Source organism: Lepeophtheirus salmonis, chromosome 4 (assembly GCF_016086655.4).
Source record: "Lepeophtheirus salmonis chromosome 4, UVic_Lsal_1.4, whole genome shotgun sequence".
Classification (NCBI taxonomy): Eukaryota; Metazoa; Arthropoda; class Copepoda; order Siphonostomatoida; family Caligidae; genus Lepeophtheirus; species Lepeophtheirus salmonis.
The window spans coordinates 13,516,048-13,543,410 of NC_052134.2; the positions used below are offsets into that span (position 1 = coordinate 13,516,048).

At 33.6% G+C, this 27,363-nt stretch overlaps 2 protein-coding genes across 5 annotated transcripts in view; both read left to right on the plus strand.

Moving 5' to 3' along the window:
- Positions 1 to 11,734, plus strand: part of LOC121115605 (facilitated trehalose transporter Tret1) — a 67,679-nt gene extending 55,945 nt beyond the window's left edge. For both annotated transcript variants that reach the window (XM_040709681.2, XM_071887640.1), the window contains exons 4-7: positions 1,955 to 2,178; positions 3,670 to 3,932; positions 7,214 to 7,479; positions 10,510 to 11,734. In XM_040709681.2, the coding sequence (XP_040565615.1) occupies positions 1,955 to 2,178; positions 3,670 to 3,932; positions 7,214 to 7,479; positions 10,510 to 11,015 (1,259 nt within the window). In that variant the 3' untranslated portion in view covers positions 11,016 to 11,734. The remainder of the gene's footprint in view (positions 1 to 1,954; positions 2,179 to 3,669; positions 3,933 to 7,213; positions 7,480 to 10,509) is intronic.
- Positions 11,735 to 26,430: 14,696 nt separating this feature from the next.
- Positions 26,431 to 27,363, plus strand: part of LOC121115604 (facilitated trehalose transporter Tret1) — a 58,442-nt gene continuing 57,509 nt past the window's right edge. For 2 of the 3 annotated variants that reach the window (XM_071887641.1, XM_071887642.1), the window contains exon 1: positions 26,431 to 26,576. The gene's annotated coding sequence lies outside the window, so the exon portion shown is untranslated. The remainder of the gene's footprint in view (positions 26,577 to 27,363) is intronic. The other variant, XM_071887643.1, reaches the window with a different exon arrangement.

Genomic DNA, 27,363 nt, shown 5'->3' on the forward strand with positions numbered 1-27,363 from the left:
GCAGAAGAATTCATAAATCTTAAAAGAAACGTAGATTAGGTTATATATTTTTTTGTTTAAATGTATGAATCAAACATATAATCTTTTGAAAGCAATTTCACTAAATCTGTCTTTCTCAAAGATTTATAATTTTTCTTTACCATTAACAGTAATAAAATAGAATATCCTATATAAGTACATAATATTATACCGAATCTAGAATTTGCCTAATCGGCCGTGTCTTTGTGAGAGTAGAAGTGAAACAGTTAATAGGGCATAAGGTGTAAAGAAAGTGACAAAAATAATCCATGATATGACGCTAGATGTTTAGCCAATTATATGGTGGACTAGAATTTAAATCCAATTATTATATAGGTCATTTAACGGGGGACGTTGACATCTGAATAACCGAGGGGAACACTCATTTTTACAAATAAATTCAGGCCATAAAAGGAATTAATATTTGAGCACAGAATTCAAAAATAATCTCAGTTTTTCTTTCAGTCACTTGAATCCTGAAATATCTGGGATTATAGTAATTCGGGACTATTATCGTTCAGTGTCATTTTTTACCCTTAAACCACTCCTCAAATTAAAAGTAGGATTTATAAAACTTATTTAAAAGTGTTTTTATGATCAAAAAGTGTTTTTATTGATTCTTTATCTTGTTCGAGAATAGATATATTTCCATTTTTAGGGTGAAAATTGATGAAAAACGACACTCTTCTGTAGAGCAAACCAACTAATTCATAATACTTAGTAATGAGAAATATCATAGTCTATATTATATAAAAATATTCAAGGTATAATTTAAAAAAAGACATATTTTATGTCACTTGGTGCCAGGTCAGGACTGTCGGAAAGATACATAAGAACTTCACATCCAAGCTCCGGGAGCTTCTTGCGCGTTATCAAAGATGTGTGCGGTCTGGGGTTGCCTAGATGAAATATGATTCCTCTCATATTTGAGTTTCCTTTTGTATCCAGCCATCTGCAAAATGGTTCAAAATGGTTTATTGATCGATTTTTAGCTCTGAGCAATACTACGACTGCTAATATGACGGTCTATCTCGATATTTGCCATACTTTTATCGACATTTTCGACGACAGGCCTGCCAGTGCGTACTCGCTCGAACAACTGTTGTGCAATAAGAACATAAATACTATCGGCCTCGTATACATCACAAATTTTCTTGGTAGCTTTCGACACGTTTTTCCCTTTCAGGCAGTAAAAATATAAAATATGGCGAATTTCTACTTTTGAGACCTTCAAACTTGACTCACGATAATTCACGAATGAACTGGGTAAGCACAATACTGTGCAAAAAGGGTTTGTAATATACTCTCACACCTTAACAACAGCTTATCGTTTGATCCGATGTGGCCAATAATGTACAAGATATTCTTATTTAAGTAGAGGGTAGGGGGGAATATGAAATTACTTTCCCCAAAACTATTAAATAATTAACCTATTTATTTCAGTAATTAGGGGTGGATGTGACCATACAGGACTGAATGATTGGTACCTGAGAGTCAACATACATCTCATTTTAAAATAAACTTTTTAATCACATTTTGAGCATAGTGTTGCTATTCGATGTAAAGGAGGACGCCTTTCTATAGGCTTCAAAAACTTTTATTCAACAGAGTATAACTTTTTTGAGGAGGTTCGATGACAAGGGGTCATGGAAAATGTTATGTTTTATGTTACTAATGGTTTTTTTTTCTCCATTAAATAACACCCACGACATAATAAAAATATTATATTAATTTTAATCTTTCGGAACAATTTTAAAAAAATCAACGCAACCTCCAATATTTTAAATATATATCTGTATAAAACAATTAAAAAAAGTAATTATATAACAGTGTGACAAATGACTATAGTTTTTGGATGTTTAAGAAAAGAAAATATTTCAACTCGTCCCGATCTTCCAAAATATTGACTTAATTAATTTTTTTAAATTTACTCTAGCGAGTCTAACTCCAATGGGAGCCATGTGCGGTGGAATAATGTCCAGTTTTGCTCTCCTGTATTTTGGTCGATTAAAAACACTTCAAATATCAGCCTTTTTGTATGCAATTGGATTTGGTCTATTGGGCTCCTCATTTTATACATCATATGTTGAAGCAATCATGGTATCCAGGATTCTGAAAGGATTTTCCCTTGGTCTCTGTATTCCAGCAGCTCAAATTTATGTAAGCATAATATATATAATTCATGGGCATAGCCAGGGGGGCACTTCCTTGGATTACTATTGTCTAAAAGAATAGTTTGTTAGTCGGACAATCTGGATTATTTATAAAATGATAGAATTTTTTTAAATGCATTCCCTAATTGATTTTTTATATATTTATATATATGATGGTCTTATCCATTTCGGTCCTTGTTTACACAGGTGTCTGGAGGGGCTGTAGCCCCTCCCCAAATTATAGAATATTTTCTTTTTGCTAGATTTTTTTAGTGATTTCATTTTGTAATTTTTTCCCTAATTCTTTTTTTTTTTAATAGCTAAGAATTATTTAACTTTTTTCCCAAAAAATTCAATTTTTTGTTAACAGCTGTGGATTATTATATTTTTTTTTTGTGAATAACATTGATTTTCTGTTTTTCAAAAAATGTAATATTAGAAATTTAATTTTGAATTTTTTTGTAAATATCTATGGATTTTTGACTTTTTTTGTAAATTGATTTTAATTTTTGGGTATTTGTTCAAAAAAATTCAAAAAATCAAGCCAAACCCAAAAATCTGCACACATCCCTGGTTTAGGACCAAGTACCGCAATCTAGTCAACCCCCATGAAGCCCAGTACCACTGGTCGGTCCTTAACGACGTTTTTTTAATAATGCCATTTATATAATAGAATAAATTTTATAAGTTACAAAAAATATAATATTTTTTGCAGGATATGTGGATTGTGTAAGGCTCTTAATACAAATATTGTATCTTTTTTAGAGTAATAAACCATCGACAGTTTTAATTTTTTTTTCAATGACTGACATTTAAAGAACAATCTCAAGGACTGGCAGGATCGAATCAACGCATATTTTTGAGGAGCATAATAAAAAGAAAAATGACATTTTTTTCAAAAATAGTTATACAAAACATGTTATTAAATGAAATATGACACATTTTATTAAAAAAACATAATAATAAGGCTTGAACTTTTCTACAAAAAAGGACATAATAAAAATCTCTTTTTTTTTTTAAACAACACCATTAGATAAATATTTACCGTCCGTTAGTGAACACTTTGTAAATAAATTTTTCAATATATCTTCTTTCCAAAAACAATTAATTTTGATGATTTTTTTAAGTATTTTTTGTAAGAATGTATTTTATTTTTCCCAAATTTTATTAAATTCACTAAACATCTACTAAAAAATGTTGAACAAGGCATTCATAACCAATGACATATAATCCAGATTTAGTATTTCAGGAGCATACTGAGAATTATTGACTATCAATTGTAGATTCAAAGGATTAAGAAACCTTTTTATAAATCTAAGGGTGTTTAATATCTAGGTTCACCAACAAAGGATTGATACAAATTTTATAAAAATTTGTTAAATATTTTTAATTTTTGGAGGCCCCAAAATAATCTTAAAAGAGTCCTTTATTATATTTACATTCAATTACAGGGATAAATGATGATTTAATTTATAATTAATTGATGATTTTATTTTAGGTGACGGAGTGTGTTGATTCTAACGTAAGAGGGACTTTTGGATCCTTTCCAGCAATAGCCATGGCACTTGGTATAGCAATTTGCTATATCGTTGGCATGTATTTACCATGGCATTTTCTATCCTTTTTTTGTACGGGAGTATCTGTTTTTTTCGGAGTATTCCTAATATTTATACCCGAGACTCCACAATGGCTACTAAGTAAAAGGAAGGAAAATGAGGCAAGGCGTTCTTTAGAGTGGCTCCGTGGGACTAGTGATGTGAGGTAAATTAACATTATTTTTTTTTTGAAGTTATCCATAAATAGAGTTGTGAAAATATGACCTTCGACGCGTTTGCTATTTTATAGATGGTAATATGAAAAGTGTTTTTTTTTTTGAATTATGCAAAGTTGATATCCTTTTTTCTATCATTTTCGAGAGTATCTACGCAGGCACAGTTTTAGAGAGGCATTAGGAACACTCCCCTAATAATAGACAAATAAAAAAAGTTTTTACTAAAGATATATTTGGTTTTCTATATAAAGTGACAATTAAAAAACAAAATTTATAAAAATGAAAGATATAGGGGCCTATTATTTGGAGGCTAAAATGTAAGAAACTGTTAGCAGGGGAATCTGCAGGGGATTTACTAGAAGGCTATAGTACCCGCCCCCCATTAAAAAAAACAAGCACACTGATATTTGAAGTTATTTTTCCAAAAAAAGTTAATTTTTTTTGGACAGTTATGTAATTTGGAAATTTTTGTGAGCAGAAATTGTTTTTAGAAAAAAAAATTAAATTTTGAAAAAACAGGCAAACTAATCGTAGTCTATGATGACGTCACTATTGCTATAATTTAGAATTTGATATATCGTATCGACTGCTAGGCAAGACAGACAGATTTTGACAAAACAAACAACCACTTATACACTATGCCATCAATATAAAAAGCAAGTTGGAAGTCAAACATCAGTTGAACAAGCGTAATGTTATAACTTTGTATTTCTATTAACCTTGGTGTGACCTGTAAGATAATCTAAGGAGAGACGAGACAAAACGGTCGATATAACAATATAAAAAAATGCATCCATCTTAATTAAAAATTGGGTACCCAAAAGTTGTAGTAGCGTGGATACATTATAAATAACAGGATTTCTATGCAATCAAGAAAATACAACTCAAAACCAATTTGTGATATGTTTAAATACTGTATTTAGCTGTATTTTATATTTCAATATGTCCGCCTTCACATTGCCACGCGAGCAAACAAATTGGGAGCTCTGATGATTAAGATTATTTACATGGAGTACCAAGCTGTCATTATGACAGTTTGGAGCGAATCCAAATTTAGATGAGAGGTGCGGCGGATATTTTTCTAAAAATATCCATAAGCTGCAAAATTCAGTGGGGCTGAGATCAGGACTTTGCGAGGGACATATGAAAAGAGGCTAGACGCTGCCCCTTCCATATTGTCATTGCTTAAGTTTTGGTTCTTCTTGCCTGTATGGGACTTTTAATGTCCTTTTTGATGGTGTAGGCAGTGCAATTAGAGATGCCAACGGTCTCTGCAGCCTTATTTAGGTGACACAAGCACGGAAGAGATCGCTTGTCTTTTGAAAATGTTGCTCCGACATTTTTACATTTGGAGACATTGGGAGAAAAAAAAGAACTTTTTTATTTTGATTTAGGTATTGTAACAAAACCCTAGGATTAAAATAACTCAGATAAAATCGTAATTAATTGTTGCAGTAAGCTTTGGGTCCCTACTTTATACAACTATTCCCTTTACACACCATTGTTAAAAAAAGGGTAGGACTTTTGTAGAGTGCGGTGGCGATTGAGATTTTGTCAGCCTTTAAGGTAGGCCCCTCTTTCAACAACGTCACTAAAGTTATAATCTGAGATTTGATAGGGGGATTCCAGTAAAGAAAAGGAAATGGGTAAGACGGGAAATCTCAACCAGGCTAAAAAGAAAAAGGGAAATTGGACGAGCTCTAGTTACCGGATTAGAAATATCACAAATGCGATGAAAAAGCCATCGACAGTGCCTTGAAGAAGGACTTTGGAAAGTCGATATTGTTGTAATCGACGGGAAGGCCAAGTCTCACCTAAGCAATCTTAAAATGCCCCATGAATTCATGGGTGCGTTGGTTAAGAAGATATCGATATTGTCCAAGATTGTTGACCGAGAACCGAAAGTTACGATTCTACTTGCAGAGGGTAATAACCGAGCAAGAGGTAAGAGAATGCTTCCCATCCACAGGTGCCGGGAAGGGTCCTCTTGGAATGGATGAAATGATGTTCAGACACTTCAACTTCACTGTTCTTACAACGCATTTAAACAAAATATGATTGTGGAGGGGGCAAATCCCCTTGAAGCTACTTTTTGGGAATACCTCCTGTATCTCCAAGAAGAAGGATCCGTCAGGGATTTGTCACTTTCGTCTGATAACGGTTCTGCTTCATCTGATCCGGGCCTTTCATAAGATACTTGTGAATCACCTAAAAGTAGTAAGAATTAGCGAGTGCCAGAAGGTTCCCAAGAAGTAGACGTCTGTTCTGAAAATGCACTATTCCTACGAACCATACTCCAGCTGGCGACAAAGGAGAACAAGAAGAGGAGGGTAGCTATACCTTTTATAGACACGCCAAGGCCTTGGACTCTGTTTCACATGATACGTTGTTGAAGGCCTGCTTTAGGTATTAGGTTGGGCTTGCTCCTTCTTTTGTTGAAATATTAAAAAATTGTCTATAGGAACGCCTCCGGTATCCAACGAAGGAAGGAAAGCATAAGATTCAGGTCAGAGATCCTACAAGGTGATCTCTCTCGGGTTACTTGTTAAACTTTGTATTTGGTTGGTCTTTAGCTAATAAAAATCAAACGGTTATGAAATAAGGCTGTATTTTTTCTTTACAAAAATATCCTCCCTAACAATGCCACAAGGTCTTGGTCTTTACCCCTTCCCTAAATTGATGTGTTTGTTGCATCTTTTCTCAGAGACACTAAAATTTAATAAACAATGTAACGTATTTATGCAATTGTTTGAATATGTTTATAGATGTATATATGAGTCCACAAGTTTCATTTGAATGATGCAACCGTCCCACCCTATAGCCAAATACAGTTGCAACTGTTAAATAAAAAGTGTTAGATGTAAAATTAGTTAAAATGAACAAATCTTAAAGGGATTGGTATTTTACTGTGCAATGTTTCATACAGGGAACATAACTTTGTTTTTCCGAAAGGCAAAATATGATAATATGATTTAATTTTTATGATAATAAATAGAATAGATTTGCCCAGGGTTGCCCAGGACACAAAATAATTAAAATTTATTATGAACTAATCTGCAAGTTGAATGACCTTTTTTTATGAAAATAAATCCTAAAAAATATTTTTTAAACCATGAATTTTTTTATTGCAGAGCCCATAATTTTTAATAGTCAAAAACAAAAATTCCACCATTTCGTGGTGAGGGCTACAGCACCTCCAACCACCCTCTGCAGACACACCTGTAAATTAATTATTAGCTACATACATTCACAATAAGTTTTATCCTTATAGTTCCGAATTTGAGGACCTGAATCAAAAGCATTCTCCAGATCAAGCAAAAAGTAACAAAGAGGGAGATGCTAAGCGTCAACAGATCTGGGATAAAGCTATGTTGGAGCCATTTTTCATTTCACTGATGCTCATGGGATTTCAGCAATGGTCTGGTGTGAATGCCTGTATTTTCAATATTGTTTCCATTTTCAAATCAGCAGAGTCTAATATTAGCTCAGATCTTTCAACAGTAATGTTTGGAATGGTTGGATTTGTCGCAACACTTGGTAATTATTATAAATAAATGTATAGCACTATCCATCAAAATCACACTTTTTATTGTTGATAATAATTGCAATAGGCTGAATTTAAGAGAGTTTGATCCCCTAATTCCAAATGTGGTCTTACTTTTAAAAGTAGTGTTTCCCTTAATCACTATTTTGTTACATATTTAAAATGCAAATTAAATTTAGATTAAAAATTTTAAAATCTTTTTTATCTTTGTTTTAGAAGACAAAATTTTCCCAATTGTTCCTATTTTCTGAAAATGTTTTACTATATTTATAAAATGTTGGTTTTTTCTTGCAAAATGATATTTTATTATTTTTGTTGAAGGATCTTTTTGTATTAAAAAACCAATACTTCTTATGACCTTTTTTATACTGTCCATATTTCTTTTAAGGCTGTTTTTTATATAATATCTGCAACTCCATTTGACCAATTAAATAACTAAATTTAAACTGAGCTTAAAGGTAACTCCTTTCCCAAAAAAGAAATGTATCAATCCTTTTTTATTTAACAAGGATAGGTGGGATTTGAGGCCAGAACCAACCCTTCCCTATGTAGCATTGGCGCCAAAACCATAAAGAGCGAGAGGCCATTGGTTCCCAATTTGGTGGAATTTCATAGGGATCGAAATAAAAAATTGAATCTCATCAAAAAAGTGAAATTGTGATAATTTTAAACTTTTTTATGTTTTTATTAATTTTTTAAAAGTTGTTTTTTATAGGTTTTTATTATTCACGAAAATATAAACTTAAGATCATGAAATAATAATAAAATATAACGAATAAGCCTTACAGTTTAGAATTATCTCATTTGATGGTGTCCCACAGTTCCATTTGTATTCCTTTTAAACATACAACATTGAAAAACTATCTATACCAACGTTTGTTAAAAATATGTAAAGGTTATAATTATTTTTTAAATAAAGAAAAGGTTACAATATCAAATATCATACCTTTAAAAACAATTAACCCTAAAATATTTCAAGAAGTATTATGTATTTTTAAAAGTGATCTAAAAATTTTGTCAAAAATTGTCAAAAAATGCCCAACAGCAATAAAATAATAACAATAAACAACATTGAGGACGCCCCTGAAGAAAGCCACCACTATAAAATTTGTCGCCACCCGGGCTATGTTGTCACAAGTTTGTCAAAAACCCCGATAAAGCGATTTTTCACTATTCTTACAATGGAAAGCTTTTTGAAGCGCGTGGTCTTGAAGATACAGATATATTGATAGTCCAAATGCTTAAACCTTCCAAAACCATTGAAAAAATTAATATGTTTATTAAATTGTTCCTTCAAATAAATAGACTTTCACATAAGATAGAATCAAAAAAGAGTCAAATTGTTTAAATATTGAGATGAATTTATCTCACGTTGACAAGGCTTATATAGGTTTTTTTGAAAGTGGTTTTTACTTTAAATTAATGTTTAGACTTTCAATTATCAAATGAAATATGTTTACACCTTCTTGATTCTTTTTTGAGCTATGAGCCTTTGAATAAAAAATATAAATTTTCTCATTCAACCATGGATAACTTGAATACTCATCCATGAAAAATTCATTATGAAGATGGTTTCAGAATCTCTTTACATTTTACTTTGAAATATATACCTAAGTCCTTTACATTAATCTTCAACAGCAAGCAATAATAAAATAGAACTTTATGGTCTTTTTTCTGAAGGCCATGAGGCTGATGGAGGAAAAATCAGGGCGTATTTATTGCCAGGGGATGAAACTTGACTAGTTTCAGCCTATTTTGCTATTGATACATTTTTATTTTTTGTTGGGTGATGTAGGTAGTTTTTAGCATGCGCGGGGCCTGGAGTAAAAATATATGTGTTTGACCCTTTGATTTTTTTACCTTTGTTAAAATTGGATATAAAAAAATATTTTTTTACTTATTTAGAATATAAAATCCGCCCCCATTTTTTCAAATGACCTTTCTCTACAAAAGGTCAAGACCTTTTATGGCCCTTTATAGTAAATTGTCTCCATATTTAATTTAATGATGTGTTTTTTTTTTGTTCAATAATGATTCTTCCATTTTTAAAATAATTTTTTTGTTTTAAAGGTCAGACCTTTTTTTTATTTTTATCGTCTTGTATAAAAATTATTCTATATTTTAAATATATTAAATATTTTTTTACTTATTTAGCATATAAAATCTGCCCCCATTTTTTCAAATGACCTTTCTCTACAAACAGTCACTCCTTATTATGGACGTTTATAGTAAATTGTCTCCATATTGAAGTTAATGAGACTTTTTTTTCTTTCTGTTAAATAATCTTTCTTCCATTTTGAAAAAAAAATACTTTTTTTGTTTTAAAGGTTATACTTTATTTTTATGGTTTTGTAAAAAAAATTATTCTATATATACAAGAAATCCCCACGAAACTCAATTTCAAACACCGCAGATTTGGCATAATGCGATATTTGTAATTATTCTGACTCACCGTGTAGTTCAGTATCTTTCCCTCATATCCCGTATTTTTTTACATTATGACAAATCATTATAAAAAACTATATATCGAGGTAAACAAGAATTTTGTAGTTTTTGATATTATGTCTATAGTATGATATAAGATAAGTTTTAGGGGTGGGGGGAGGGGTGGTATCCTGTAAGTATTTGATTTAATACCTTGAATTAAAACTTTGGACTATTCTTCAAACTTGCGATTAAAAAGGTTTTTGAATAAGTATTGGTTTGACTCTGATTATTTTGATTTTACAGTATTAAAATTATCGGATACAAAATAAAGTAAATACTCGATTAAGAATTAGTGCACAGTTATTTTACAAATATTATGTTTTGCATACATCCTTTTAAATAATGTTTTATTTATAAAAAGTTTTTATTGTCCTTCGTGGACTTTGCAAAATAATTTCTCTCATTTTACAGGTTTTAGTAACAAAAAAATAAAACAAAATCATTGTGCGGCCTCGGGCAAAGTGTCTCCCCTCCCCCCTTAAAAAACAGACCCGGAGTGTAACTATCAATTTGAATAACTCTACACTTTTTTTCAGGATCTGCCTTCCTCGTGGATGGTGCAGGTCGCAGGCCTCTTCTAATGATATCTGGAATATTAATGGGCCTCACCATGGGTTTATTGGGACTATTCTTCCATCTACAATCCATTGGATCCTCGGATGGATACGATTGGATTCCCATAAGTAGTTTGGTCGTTTTCATGATTGGATACTCCCTTGGATTTGCCAGCATACCTTATGTGCTCATGGGTGAAATTCTACCAACACAATTCAAGAATCTCTTTAGTGGCATTGCTGCCTTTTACAACCTTGGAAATACGTTCCTCGTTATCAAGCTCTTCTCGAATATCAGCTCAAGCTATGGTTTACAGGGTGTCTTTTGGATCTACTCTGGATGTTCATTCACAAGCGTTGTATTTGTTTTCTTTTGTTTACCAGAGACCAAGGGTAAGAGTGTCTCGGAGATTGAAGACATTTTTCATAGCAAATGGGCGAGTAAGGACTCGAAAAAAATTGAGGATGACTTCATTACCAAACTATAAACTTTGCTTTTAGTATATATATATATTTATTTATCGTGAAGTACTTCCATCATATTATGGGTCAATTTAATGTTCTATGAACATTTTTAGCGCGTCAATGTAAAAATGATTTAGTAAAAAAATCAGGAAAAGGAAAAAATCTAAATTAATTTTCTTTACTTTATAAACAAATTTGAGTAAATTTAGTATTCAAATTTCTGGGATGAATTAAGATACTGCCAAATTTTGCCTACAGTTCAAAACCTTTATTTCATGTAAGAAATTATTATTGGTTCCGATATGGTTCATTTTGAATAAAATTGATCAATTTTAGCTAATTAAAGTACAATTTGCAGTGTTTCCAAAGGATAAATAAGAGTAATTTTCTTATAGAAATTGACGATAGTTTGTCAAAGATTACAAATGTAATCCAGTCATAATTTAAGAAAAAAAAAAAATTCTGGATTGTTTTTGTGTTGACAGCCACAATCTTTTTAGTGTGTCATAGTGTATATTTATATCCCTTTGTATATATTTATTGCTTTTTCGATATGTATAATCCACTTAAATCAACTCTCAATGCATAATATTTGATTAAATTGCGTCACATATAACATTATTGCATCAAATATAATTTTTATACAGTCTTCCCAATGAAATTTTTAATGTTTCGTATGTAAAAAGTCGTTTTAGTATAAAGATATTCTTATTTTTAATAAAAATGTGTCGAAAAAAAAAAAGATCTTTGTTTTTTATTTATCAATTGGTAAAAACAAATGGAGAGCAATGAATATTTATCAAATTCCATTTTATAATTTTAATTTTCATTATTATTCATATATATATATATATATATGTCCTTCGTAATCAAAACAGTCCTTACATGACGGTTGGACTCGACTATTTCTATTATTTTATCCACATTTACGACAATTGGCCTTAAAAAAATTCGCGAACGGAATCAACGAAACCAAAATACCTCGTGATTGCCTGTTACAGTATTAGGACCAACAACACTATAAACATTTTCAGCCTCTTGGTTTGTGTTTTGCCCTTGTTTGAAGAAAAACTGTAAGGCATGGCGTATTTTCTCTTTACTGGTTTTCATCTTTACAACTGCTCAAACATTACTCAGTCAAAAAATCACAAAATTTTCTGAATCAGGGATGTCCAACCTTTGCCACTTGAAATATTTTAATAGGTAAAATTACCAATTTGATTAAATTTTATAGAAAATGGCATCATAAACAAAACAATTAAATAGATATTTATTCCAAATTTAGGACAAATATAGAAAATGGTAAAGTCTAGTTTTTCAAAGGCAAACTTCTTCAAAAAGGGCAATCTGGTAACTCTGTTTATTGGCGTTCACAAGATATTTTTTTAAGGGGGAGGGGGGTTTGCTACGTTTCTTAATTTGATCGAATTACCTCTCATTTTTCATTAAAGTGTTTTTTCCATGAGGGATAATTTGAATTTGATATCAGAATTTTTTATTATTAGATATAAATTCATTAAACTTAGTTTAAATAAATTAATACTACAAATACTTAGTTAATTAAATTGTATTATTGCTTGCCATACATACATGAAATAACATTTTAAAAATATAAGGCAACAAACACGACCACACAACGGGGTATTTGGCCTGATTCTAAAACCTAGTTTACATTTAAATTTTGTTTTATAATATTTTTATTTTTTAACATTTAATAATACCAATGTCTACGTTTTCTTCATTCATGGCTTGATGTCCCTCGTAAGATGGAGCAGGCATCTATTGATGAGATGGTCTGTACTTTGCAATTCTTCCATACAGACATTAAACGTTGAGCTTATGACCTTCCAATTGCTTAGGAGGGCTGAAAAATGGCCATATCCAGTACAATGAGTCTCAATTTTTCTCTTCAGAGCTGGATACACTTCGACTTTAGCTTATTAAGCATAGTATGCGTATGTTTCATACTTTGATCTTTTTTATATCGGTCACAACAATATTGATAGAAGAAGTCATGAATGACCTTCTTTATGTAGCTTGGAGACGTCTCAATAATTAACTGATTTTGGCTCTCAGTAAACCTCTTCGGAAAATGGTCTGCAAATTTATTTCCTGTAATGTAAGAATGGTCTTTGCACCATTCTAGATGTATATTTTTCTCACTCATTCATTTGATGATGGGTTTCTTTAAATTTTAAAACTTATTTACTGTAGTAAGTTGATTAAAGATTGCAGCAATTACTGATTTGGAGTCGGATCTGATTATTACATTGTTCAGTGTTTTTTTCGTACTTGAGAAGAGCTTCTACACCTTGTGTTATGGCGAAAATATCTACTTGAATCATAGAATCATCTTTATTCAATAAATCCATTGAATTACAAATTGATGATCTTTGGTGATGGCCCATCCAGCCCCAGCGTTTCCGTCTTCGTCTTTAGCCCCATCCATATAATCTGACTGTTATCTATCCAAATGCAATTACTTTTTATGTAGTCACTTGTTTGATCCATTCCGACTTGTATAAGTATTTTATCACTATGGAACCGATACCCACGACGTTATGGAAGATTACCAATTCCATTACAGGTATCATTTAAGAAATACTTCGTTCTCCAACATGATTTCTTTGCCTGTTACTTAATGTATAAGTCCAGTGTTTTGTACTGTGTTTTTTTCAGACTCTTCCCAGTTGGGTTTTTAACTTCCATTGTTGGCTTCTTTGGGGTCTAATCGACTTTTTCCATACTTGGCTGGGCGGTTGCTTGTTCCTTGGTACGCCATCTTCATTGAGAGCTTCAGTCCCTCCACAATTGGTATCAGTGACACCATCAACATTCATTCATTTTTACTCCCACTATCAATCTCAGTTTGTTTACTAAATTCAGTATTTTATTTTTTGCTAGTGGCTGCATAACCTTTTATGCTAGTCTCACAAGTTGTTTTTGATTTATTATCCTCTCCTTGATTTGGTTTAGTGGTGTCCCCCTCTACTTCTTCATCCTCTTGTTACATAATGGGGGCTTTCCTTGTGTCTTGGGAAACATACCTTCCTGCTGTGGCTCTTGGGATATTAAAGCCTACCATTTGCAGGGCTTCAAATGCCCGTTGGTCTACGCATATATAGAGTACCTTACCAAAGTTAGTAATTTCAGATATTACAAATTCCATCTTACCTTTAATCTGAAGAGTATTGAAATGGTGTGCTATAATGCGAGCAATAACTTCGTCTCGAATGTTACCAGTCATCCCACGAACGAAATCAATGAGGTATTTATCTCTTTTCCACTACATCCCATGAGGTTGCAATGAGATGTGTATTTGCTTTTATGCTTTTTAGGACATATTGTCCAAAAGCATTATCCTTTACATAAATAACTTCTCTTTTATTCGTATAGCAACGCCCTTCGAAGTTAGGAATTAGGTTGCTAATTGGTGCAGACAGACGACGTACGTAGTTTGTGTCAAGTATTTTAATAACTTTATTCTATTCAATACTTATTCTCTCTTAAGAATAAAATATCATTTGCTTCCTTAGCAATATCTGCGTAAAGAAACTTCTTTTTGTGCCTGATTTTCTTTTTATATTTTATGTTGTTCTCAGCAGGCAAATCCTCTTTGAAGGTGGGGGTTCATAAGTTACGTCCTCTTTGCCTTGCTTCATTACGTTAGGGGCTTGCATTGAATCCTTCTTTTTTGTATCAGGACTTTTTTTGCTTCTGGCCAGCTCGTAGTCCCTTTTTAGTTCTGTCTTCAAGAAATTTATATATAACCTAGGTGGTTGTTTCCCATTTCAAACTCATTGTTGGGTCTATGTTAGAATCATCTTCCATATCTATAGGTAAAATAAAAGGTAGTTGTATAAGATATCGATGTTGAGAGAGGCTGAGTGATATTGAAGTCCGAAAAGCTCCGTTCAATGTATTTATATTTTATTGCACATTCTAGAAGAAAAAGGAACAGCTGATCTTCCTAATTCTTAAATCCCTTGATAATTTTCAATCGAAGAAAAGGAGATATCCAGGTAGTGAAAGTTAGCCCAAGTCCTCCAAATCAACAGGCTTTTATATCACTATTAAATCGAATGAATATGTTAAAAAACGTGTACCTTAATAAACATGGATCTTCCAAAATCAAATTAATACTATATTATGCATAATAAAATAATAGTACTTTGTGCGTTGTGTGGTGTACATAAGCTCGAGGCTGCGTCAATTTATAAAATTGTTCCGAGGAATTGTTTTTTATATAAATTAAATATAATTAGTGCATTATATGACGTCATTATTATTAAATGAAATAAATAAGTAAACAACAACATTAACCAAGTATTTTCTTTGACCCTTAAGGTTACATAATTCATAAAATGCCAGACACGTCGTCTAAAATGTCAATTTGTGCATCACATCACTATTAATTTCAATTCATTTGTAATACGTGAGGTTTTACCTATGAGCATAAAGAAACCCATCTAAAAGGATTTCATAGACGTAAGTTCAAAAAAAAAAAAAAAAAATGAAATTTGAAGATTGGGCTCTTTTTGTACAATTGCTATCTGATAATATTTTATTTCTATTTGCCAGAGCTTTAATTATTATTATTGAAGAACCATGTAGCGGCAATTCCTGTCGATATCTTTGCTAGATATGGAGTGGTATTTGTGTGTATTGATTTCCAGTCATAGCTGCTCACAGCTAATTTAGGTTGACCACGTTAATTTTGGCTTCTTTTTTTAATATATTGGTGTTTCATATTATTTGAATCTCTGCTTATAAATATATGGTAACTCCAAGAGACATCATGTAACTATGTCATACTGAAGAGTCTGAAATATGAGACGGAATGAAGAATCGTATATCATCTTGCCACTTTATGTTTTAGCTCGTTTGAGAAAGAAAGCACAGTGGAAGTCGAGGAAACAGAGTCAGATCTTTTTTGGCGGAGTCGGAATCTGTAATGAAAATTATTATGACTTACATAATTAAGACTTAATTATAATCTTAGCCTTACACTGAGTATTCGTAAAGTTTTTTAATTTATAAAGTATAATAAGTTATTAGTATTTAATTAATTTATTAAAACCTTACTTCACAAACTTAATTCTTAACGAATTTCAAACTTGCTCAATAGTCTATACCGTTCCCAATTATCTATAAAGAATAAATTATTATCTTACCGGATTGCCGTTGGTACTTTTAACAATTATGACCGACTGTTTTGATGTTTATATAGGTAAATACCAACTTTGAGGGATTTTTTTTAGCATAAATAAAAAAAATATTTGTTGATTGTTTAACAAATAAAAAAAAACATTATTTTAAGTTTACAGATATTTATTTATTGTATCTCGACACTTTTTCTTCAAAAAGAAACCTAAAAAAAAATATTCACATTTCTAACATAAGTAAAAGAAGTAGATAAATCAATAGCTGACACCATTTTTTTTTTCTGTAAGTGATGTAATGGCATTGAGCAAACCCTACCCTTCAATTGTGACAGGTTTAAAAGTATTTTCGGCTTTAAGTTAATCTTTAGCAAAAGAAATAAATTAGTTAGAGGTGACAAGTCTTTTTTTTTGATTGGAGTTTGGCATTCTGTGGCAGACTTGAAGTGCCACTGATAAGTAAACACAACCATAACGAAAATTGTTTTTTTATAGGAGCAGTGTTGTGTGGGTCCTTATTTAGGACCGAGTACTGAGGTCCAGTCCAGCCTTGTCCCACTTTTCAGACCTTCAAGAAGGTAAAATCGATCCCTCGTGATGTCAATTGAGTGTGCTTTTCCTCTTTGTAATTATTCTGTTATATACCGGGCCGTGCAGAATTATTTACCAATTTTTGTTCAGAACATATCGCAGACAATAATGACATTTCGAATGGCTTGAGAAACAATTTATTCATACCTTTTTAGAATAATAAAATAGTTTATGATCAAATTTTATCAATGTAGCCACCATTTGACTCAATGACACTGGTCAGGCGACGTCTGAAGCTGCCACAGACTTGCTGGATGTAATCGGCGTCCATGGAGGCCCAGGCCTTGTTGACAGCAGCCTTTAAGGCATATATGTTCTTGTGTCGTTTTTTTTGTTGCAGGCCTTGGTCTCCACGTGCGCCTAGATAGAGAAGTCTAGTGGGTTCGGATCTGGGCTCTGAGGAGCCAGTAGTCCTTGGGCCAAAAGTTCATGTTGTCCTTGAGTCACTCCTGAGCTTTCTTGGAAGCGTGGGCGGGTGCTCCATCTTGTTGAAAAACCCAAGGAGAGTTGCCGACTATGGATTTCATCCACGGAAGGACCTTGGACGCCAGAATCTTCACATAATCCTCTGCCGTTAATCTGTAGTCAGTGGGGAACCGTACCGGCTTCATGACCTTTCCGTTGGAGGCCACGAGACTCAACATCATCACCGAAGCAGGGTGCTTTGTTGTTGCCACATAGCGGTGCTTATCTTGCAAATCTCCAAAGCTCACAACACGTTCATTTTGCCTGTTGAAAACAGGATCGACCGTAAAAGTTTTCTCATCTGAAAAAATGATGATGCGTCCAGATGAGCTCTTGATATCATTCAAGATTTTCTTGATACGCTCAAGTCTGATTTCTCGCTGACGTTCAGTTAGCAGAGGGCGTTCAGTACGCCTTAGGGACTTTCTTCCAGCCCTTTTCAATGCTTTTGAAACAGTTGATCTCGACGTTCCATCTTTACTTGCCTTGTTGAGACAGTGGGCTTCCTGCCAGCCCCAGGGGAATGCTTGAGATCACCCCAGCCTCCAAGCGCTTGGAAACGTTGTAAATTGTCTTCAACGAGGCCCCACCCTGTTCCTTAATGTTGTTATGAGGCAATACCGCTCAGAGGAGGGCTGCAATTTCGATCCTCTTTGTTTCCTGATTGGACATGGTCTCACATGTGGAAGTTGTTACGCTCTCACAGGAAGGATTTTTGTTTATTTTAACAGTAAAATACGAAACAATCAGATTGGTTGCCACACAACCTCTTAAAAAGTATATTTACAGCATCGGTCAATAATTTTGCACGGCTTGGTAATAGAATACATATATAACTAATTAACGTATAATTTTTTTCATATTATAATGAACAATTTAATATTTTTTGCAAAATATGTGCAATATCTTAATGCATATATCATTTATCTTATTTGGCTTAATAAACCATCGAAATTGTTATAAAAAATTGCAAGGACCTACAGTAAAGGACCAGTCACGTAGGACCGACGGTCTTAAGGACTGGTCCCAAGTACTAACGATATTAAGACAGATGGGACTGGTTGAGAATGGGACAACATATTCTAGGTGCCACCGAGTATAGAACCTATGCACATTGAGTTAAAGACAACAATCTTCTGAGCGTGTTCTGGATTGAGCTATGTTACACATTTTTTTTTATAAATGGTTTTAGAGTTACACATTTTGGAGGGAGACAAAATTTATACGAATAACCATGATTATTTTTCGATAATTAGGATGATTTAATTCTTTTGACAAAACTGTATTTTTAAACTACGATAAATATAAAAAGGTTTGCAAAAGGGGGCAGGATCCAAATAGCCCCTTTGTCATCTTTGGTTTCAGTCCTGCAATAAATCTCAGGGTTGTCAAAATATTGAGGTCTGATATTTTTTCGTATTTAAAATTCCCACCCCATACCTTTTCTCTTACAAATAATTGTAATTATTCATTCTTAATATCTACACATAACTAAAATTAATTAATATAGTAATTGAAAAATATAAAAAATGGTTATAATTACATATATAGATAAAAGGTTTTATCTACATTAAGTTATTACTAACCCTATAAATTCAATTAACAAAATATAATTACAATTTTAGTTTTTCGTGAAAGGGTTTCAATAGAACTCTAAGATGAATTTAATATGGTTCAAACTTTCAATGGGATTCGATATTGTATTAATCAGTCAATTATGTTCATAACGTCTAAATTATTTCTCTTAGAACAGCAATGATTGATTATAAATTAATCAAAATTAACAGAACAATTTATATAAGTACGGTGTGCAACTTCTATTTAATAACCCAAACATTTTTTTTAAACGGATTTTCTTCGCTACTAATCGTCCGATTTTTAATAAAAATTATAAATTGGAAATTAAAGTAAAACAATATATATTTATCATCTCTCTTATAAATCAAATTTGCTCTCTTGAGTATTTATAATGACTTCAACTCATGCTTCCTTCAGTATAACAGTATGTTTCGTCAAAGGAATTAAGGTGTTTCATTTTGCAAACATAAAATATAATTAGCATATTGGGTGAGTTGATACAAATTGCCTGAATTGAGTAAAAAGTCTATTCTTCGGCAAAAAAAAAAGGAAAAAAAGTTTCTAAATGTTGTGAAAAAGTCTTTAAAAAGTAACATTGAAAGTAACAATCTAAGATTGATCTTAGAGACGGCTAGTGAGTAAAAATTAATTTATAATTGTATGAACAGCCGTCACCGGGTGCACTGTACACAGATGGACTCGAAAATTAGAATCTTCTTCGAGGCTGTGTAGCCTCATTTCTAAAAGTCTGACAATTTTGTAGAGAGTGTCACTTGAAAAAGCTAACAAAAAGCCACAATGTAATGTTTGTTTTGTTTTTGCACGATCAGAGTAACAAGCAAAACGACAGAGGGTGTGCAATCTCCTCTGCAACCAAGTTGACAAATGGACGCTCATCTGAACAGGAGAAATGATTGTTGTTTGGCTGAATCAAAGGATCAGATCAAGGGAACCTTCAAACCAAAAACATATATCTTAGGTCAAAGTCTTTGGCATCGTGGCGTCCGAAAGGAGCCAGAAACCTCCCTATTCTTTCAAGGCCAACAAGAAAGTCAATAGGGTTGTTTATTAAAGGTCCTCTGGTACCATGTCTTTCCAGGTTGAAGAGCATGATAACCAGGGACAACTATGGGTTTACCTAAGACATCTGCCTGCCATACAAGTCCAAGAAGGTGTAACATTTCTGTGGGGAGAACATGGCTGCCTTCTGGCCTTCGTCCTCACCCGACATGAAGTCCCTGGACTAGAGTGTTTGGAGGGTCTTGGAGGAAAAGACGAGCCAGACTTATCACCCAAATATAGATGCCTAGATGGCCGTGATCACGGAGGAGTGGAACAACTTGTCCTCTGACTTCATCAATGCCATTTGAGCTTCGGTTAATCCCCGTATTGAACCCATAATTTAGAATGGAGAGGGACATAATGAATAAAAAAGTGTAGAAATTCTTGAATTACTAACTTTTGCTACACTAGTTTACTACGAAAATGCCACAAAATTGACATATGGAGAAGTAAAAATGGCTTTTAAAATTTTTTAATTGCTCATTGCTTCATACACCAATATAGTATAAAGAAATAAAGGGGGGAGAATAATATTCAACTAAAGCACTGTATAAAATAAATGAAATACTGCAAGTGTTTACTTCAATCCATTTAAAAAAAGAAAAAAAAGGAAGCACATTATATAAATTAAAAAAATGAATATGATTTTATATAAAGTTATCAACTAGCTAAAGTACAACCTGGACCATGAATCATATTTTTTTTCTCCATCACTTATTAATATATTTTTTGTTTACTTTTTTGAAGAGAGAATGGGTAAGTATTGTTTGAACAAGTACGTGTAAGCTTTCTCCTGAAAAACGGAGAATAACGTCATTGATTTGTTACGGTGTCATCTTCTAAATTAGTAAAGCAAAGTTTGTATGTTTGTCGACGCCTAATCACTCCTAGCAATGCCAAGTACTACTGTTAGTTATTCAGTATAATCGCTTTTAAATCATAACATTCTTGAGTCCACCTCGTAACTGAAGCAAGTCTTGATGACAGTCTCCTTTGGAAGATTCCAGATGTCCTCCTGGATCCTGGACATCAGCTCAGATTTTGTATCCCAGGTTGAGCTGTTGTTCGATTGCTTATCTGAACCTAACAAAATAAATGCCGTGGATTTGAGATAGGGTGAACTTGGAGGACAAACACTGGGTCGGGTACAACAATTTAAAATAATAAAATTATGACAACCAGGTCAACGTTTTTCCTTTCTGTCAGAATTTGAGCTCGTCCCATCTTTTATAGTTTGTATTGCTAATCATCTGCCACACACTTCCTGATAAGAAACAGTTGAGATCCCTGATAATGGCCCTCATCGATGGAAATGGCTCATAATGAATAATTTTTTTGCAATTTGCAATGAAATTATGATGCCTCTCGCAGTTTGACTTATTTAAGGGATCCTCACGCTTGGCTGTTGATTGATAATCTCTTTCAAACCCTTTTAGTTCCTCCCTATCTCTCCAGACAGAGAACTTGTTCAGGTTTTATACATTTGGAATCTCAGCTTTATCTCGTCCGTCGCAGATCACAACAAAGGCACTCTGCTTAAGCACGATTCTGAAATAAATATTTCGTTGATTGATGTCATTTTTTGTTGAATGACACCAAACACTTGTGACTAGCTGCCATACAACACATAATATCTTACCTACCCATGCACTCAACGTTTGTTGTTAAATAGCGGTTACACACAGTATATATATATATCAGTGCATTGTTATAACGGTGATAGTCAACAGTAAATAATAGAAACCACAATATGAAACGTTCTTTATTAAATGATAAACTTTTGATCGACTATATGTCATCATTACCTTATTTAATTTTTCTATCATATTATGTATTATAGATTCAACCAGAGTGACTAAACATTGGTTTACTTTTCTTATCGTAGTATTGGCTCTATACTACGTACAAGGAGAGGATATCGATATAGGATAGTTTCTCTCCAAGACCTCCTTTTATATCTTAGCTTTTCTCAGGAATTGCATCATTGTGAGTATTACTGTCATTAGTGCAACTCATGGAAGTTACACCAAAGGGAGTCTCTATTACAGGAACATTTTTTGAGAGGATGTTGCCTTATAATAGCCATTGTCCTCTGTTGCAACTAAAAAAAGTTGGGAATCGTGGATGCAACAAAATGCGTGAATCAAGGAAGAGAATGCTGTACTCAAGAACTACACATGAGAGTCAAAAACTGTTTGAAGAACAGTTTTTGACTCTATTAGAATTTGCAAGTATTGCAAATTCTAATAGTTACAATTTAAACATGAATTAATCCTATTAAGCAATTTCATGTCCTGTACCATTGGTCCTTTTTAATCTGAACACTTACTATCTTAATAATTAATGAAGTTTGAGAGATTGACATTAATTAATAACAACCATAAATAATTAGTAACTAAAAAAACCCTGAGTTCTCTAGCTTACGTACAAGTTGAGAAAATGACACATGAACGTGATCGAAGAAGTTTTATTTGCACACTCAAAGCAGTTCGGCGTCTCAAGGACTTATGTCTGCGCCGTCAGCAAGACAACAGAGTTGGAGAGAGAAAAGGACTTTGTAAAAAAAGGCCAAATTGGACCTGGATGAGTTAAAGAAAACAGCCCAGGCTAATATCCTCAATACTTAATAACATTATCATTATGGATTCAACCAGAGGGACTAAAAATTTGGTCTGGAGCAAGCTTGCGGGCACTTTCAGAAGGGTTAACTTCAGTTAAGGCTTTAACTTTAGCCATTTATGAAGGTGTTCTTAATCTACTAGACTGTCCAGGGTGTGGGAGTTCCTTAAAATTAGGGTCTCTTTCGTCCAGCCTCTTCTTGATCCTCCAAACAGTATTTCTGTGGACTCCAAATGTCCTTACGACGCTTTAGTTTTCCTCTACGGCCAAGATCATTTTTATCGCGCTACTGATCCATGGTAGGCGGAATCAATGCTAAGTTTATATGTAAATGGTTAAAGGAGAGGGGTTTTGATAAAAACTTTTGGCTATTGGACGGGACTCAAGAAAGGTGAACACTGATGTAAATACTGGAGCTACGTGAAAACTTGAACTGCAGTTTGGAAGAAAACTGGCCTGATAATTGTGTAGTCTACAAACTTGTGAAGTTCCATAACGCCGTCTAATTCTTGAGTTTGGTGCCCCCATTTGCTCTGAAAATAGATTATCTGGACCAATAGGAAAGCTGATAAACTCAGTTACTGGCTTATATATCCAAACATTCCCCGAATCTCTATTTATTCATCATTACTCAAACTGAAGACGGGGGGAGGGGGGTTGTCATATAAAGGGGTTTATTGTATTTCCAAAAAAAAGAACATTTTACTTCAAAAGTTTTTCTATATTTGCAAAAATGAACCATTTATCGACAAAAGAGTTGAAAAGTAAGGTTAAGATACCCTTGACTTGAAGAAAGTATTATTAGTATATATTAGATTCATAATAAGGTGCATGTCTGACATATTGAAATTTGAAGAAATTTATACAAGGTTCGGAAGCAAAACATGGACTGTTAATCAATACTAATTATGTAATTAAAATAAATAGGTTTTTGGGATTTTTTCCCTCATACTCCGAATCTCCTGTCCTTTTCATTTCATAAACATTTATCAAATCTTTCATCATGAGTGAGCAAGAATAAAAAAGGCAGAGAATCTCAGACTTTCTGGATGCCAAAATTGAGGTGGCAGAGATTATGGACATTGTGAAGTGGTCCAGGAGCCTCATTTTCAAGGTTGCCAAAATGAAAAAGGATGGAAAAGACCTCTCAAGGAAGGAAGGAGTGGGGGACACAACTAGAAAAGGGATTCTGAGTATCTGGGGGACCTGAAGAAGAAGATCAAGGAGGACCCCACCAAATTCCATGAATCACCTCTCTAACGAGTTTGACGCGGACGAGGGGACAATCAGGAGGACTGTGAAGGAGGTTTTGCGGTTGTTTTCTTACAAAAGGACCTCACACCACCTGTTGACGGACCCTTTGAAGGAAAGGAGACTGCAGAGGTGCAAGAAAGTTCGTGCGCGGATCAAGGCAAATGGATTTTCTATACGAGAAGATTTTCACCGTAGACCAGGTCTACAACCATTGGAACAAACTTTGGCTTGTACCAACCAGAGGAGGTTAAGGGGGTATTCTGTACAAAACATGTGGCCCAAACAATGGGCCTGGGGGTTGTGGCGTCCAACAGCAAGAAGATGCTTACCTTCTTTTTTAAGGTTGGGGAGAAAATTGGCCAGGAGGCCTACCAGAAGATGCTGAGATTTAGCATACTGCCATGGCTTAAGGCCACCTACCCAGAGGACCACTGTGTCTAGGCCCGAGATAGTGCACCCTCACACACATCGGTCAAATGCCAGAAGTTCTGCGCCGACAACATATCTGATTTTTGGCCCAAGCACATGTGGCCATCATCTTCACAGGATTTGAACTGGTTGGATTTTGTTGTGTGGGGCACATTGGAACCACATATCTTAACCGAACGTGGACTCCCTGACGGCCGCCAAGGGGTAGAACAACTTGTCTGGGAAGTTCATCATCAACTTCTGCCAGGCTTTCCACCACAAGGTGGCGGCTGTGCTTGCTGCTGGGGGCTGCCATACAGAGTGAACATGTTCACAAAAGTGGTGTCTCAAAGTTTTGGTAAAAAAAAAAATTTAAAATTATTTATCAAAAAAATAAAATTATTGACATTATTCTAAAATCAGTCATTCAGTCCACCTTTTGCTTCCAAACCCTGGATATAGTAATTTTTTTTTACCAATAATCACTTCAAAGAAAAATATATTTTAAAGTTTTTTAGAAGTGCTAAAAGTATAAAGTAAAAGTATCTCAATAGGTATACGGAAAGCTTATGATTTTTATATCAAGTTTAGTGTAGGATTGAATATCACCAAACCTCGTATTAATGAAAAAGCTGTCTAGCTATCAAGATCTGAATCCCTTGCTCTACTATGTGTGGGCCGTCTGTGAGAGAAAATCCAATCAACGTGCACATAACACTGTTCACTCCTTACCAGCTTCCATTCTCGAGGAAGTGCCCAACAAAGAGTTCTTCGTCAGGGCCTGTGATAGGTTCATGTTTGATTGATTGACTTTACTATTGATCCCAATAGAAAGAACATAGGATTTATGAATAGCTGACTTAATTTTTTTAGAAATAAATTATAATATACAGGGCTTATCAAAATGTAAACTCAAATTAAAGTAATACAACTAAGTCGGATTCAGATATATCATGGTAAAAAATTTGGTAAGAAATATTTGATCAAACCTTTTTTGATGATCCCTTCTTTACAAAAGAAAAGTCAGCCAATAGAAGAAATAAATTAATAAGTACGTTAAGTCCTAATACTCCTCCTAATATTATTTTTTAGTGATACAAAAGTTTTTTTTGCAGAGGTTATATTTAACTAACAAAAACCTCGTATTTTGATAAATCAATTCGTTGGTTTTCTCTACAGAATATATTGAAAGTAAGTATGAGAGTTAGTGATGATATATGATGCCATTAGCCAGTCCAGTAAGACACATTATCTTTAAGCCCTAGTAGATCAAAATGAACTACATTGAGTATTTGAGCACCATTCTAGAGAAAGGTCTATAGCCATGGATTCATTCCTGATTGAAGTACAATACTTAGACGACATTTCAACAATATGTTGCTCCCTCTAAAACGTCCAATATAATCCAAAACTAGTATCAGACTCATTTCCCCCGCTTTTGGAGCAATAAATTTTAACCTTGGACCATTTTTAACATTTTGGATTTATCAAAGTTGCTAATTAAGCTGCCCTCATATTAATATGTATTTTAATTATGTCAATATATTTCATAAATGTAATTATATATTTGATAAATGAATTTTAAAAAACAAATTTTTAAATTTAATATTTTTAAAGCATGGATCAAACAATAATCAAATTGGTATGCATAAATAAAAATCTTTAAAAAAAGATAAGAGGGGCAAGCTGGAACCAGAGGAATTAAAGAAAACAGCCAGGCCAATCCCTTCAAGTCCATGAGGTTCCATGCAAAACATCTCAGGGGTTTACTCCAGATTCTCCACAGGGATATAAAAAAAGTGGCTGGAAATATTTTTGTATGGGTAAAGAGGCCACTTTTGACACCAGCGATGAAAAATACAACATCACCTCTGTTACAAGCTGTTTTGAACACGTTTGGCCCCCTACAGCCCTGACGCTAACACCCTCGGCAACACCTTTTTGGTGCAGGTCGAGAGGAAGGACTACAGTGTCTGTCATCCAAACACTGTTGCCCTCAAATCCACTGGGACGCTGTGACAGAGGACTATATCAACAGTGGGTGCCAGATCTTTTGCTGCCACCTGATATCCCTAAGGCAGCTGCTGGAATGATTAAAAACATAATGGCATTAAAAAAAGTTATCTATGATCCATAAAAGTGACGGTACATGGAAATTTCAGATTGAGCCAGAAAACAGCCGGTAAAAACCCATTTAAAAAAAATACTCTATCGAAATTAAAACTACGTGCCATAATTCCTTGTTTATTCGTAAGTAAAGGTCTGCCTGTGATTAATCTTTTATTAAAATAAATAGTTATGCATTTTATATATTTGTTTATATTATTTTTTTTCTTTCAATAAAGCATTTTGCATTGTAAAATTGATTGTAGATAAGGGAACTTATCCATAGAACTTACCTCATAGACAAGAAGATCGTTTCGGATTCTGGAAGATAAATGAAAAGTAAGTCCATATTTTATTATTTTTTATTGATTTTGTCGTATGAAAAATTTATAAGCTTCATTTGATTATGACATTCAAAATGTGTTTAACCAATATAAAACGAGAGATGTAATAAATTATTTGTTAATTGGTTTAGAGTCACACATTTATAAATAGTTTAGGTTAGCCAGAATTGTTAAATTGGAGGCCTTCACTGGAAGGCCTCCTTCAATACTACTATGTGAATTGGCAAAGTACTTATACTCTTTCTCCCCCTAAAAGAAGTCATCCTTGAGATTAATATCGGGGGAGTTAGAGGTCCAGGTCTGGAAGGTCAAAAACACATTCTCTTCTTTGAGTCTTGCGGGCCTTGTGAATGGGGACTGAGTCTTGTTGAAACAGGAACTCGACACTATTTGACTAAGCTTTCATCCAAGGTATCACTTGGTCAGAGAGAAGTTTAAAGTACCTTTCAGGACCCATCCTTTATTTTGTCTCAAAGAGGATGGGAGGGATGACACCACCATTGCTCCCAATTACCCCCAGGGTTTGTTTCAAAGACTTGGAGGACATTAGCTCATTCTATAGCCAACAATCTGTCACTGTGGATGTTGTGGGATCTGTCGACAGTCCATTGTTTCTCATCCAAATAAATGATGATTCGGTTACCATGGGACTTCAAGTTGTTCAGCAATATTCTTCAGTGGGCTGCCCAAAGGGCCTTCATTTTATTTGTAAGGATATGTCTTTTCTACAAACGGGTTTACTTCATCCACAGGTCAGTGTTTATGGTCCCGTAGACTGTTGC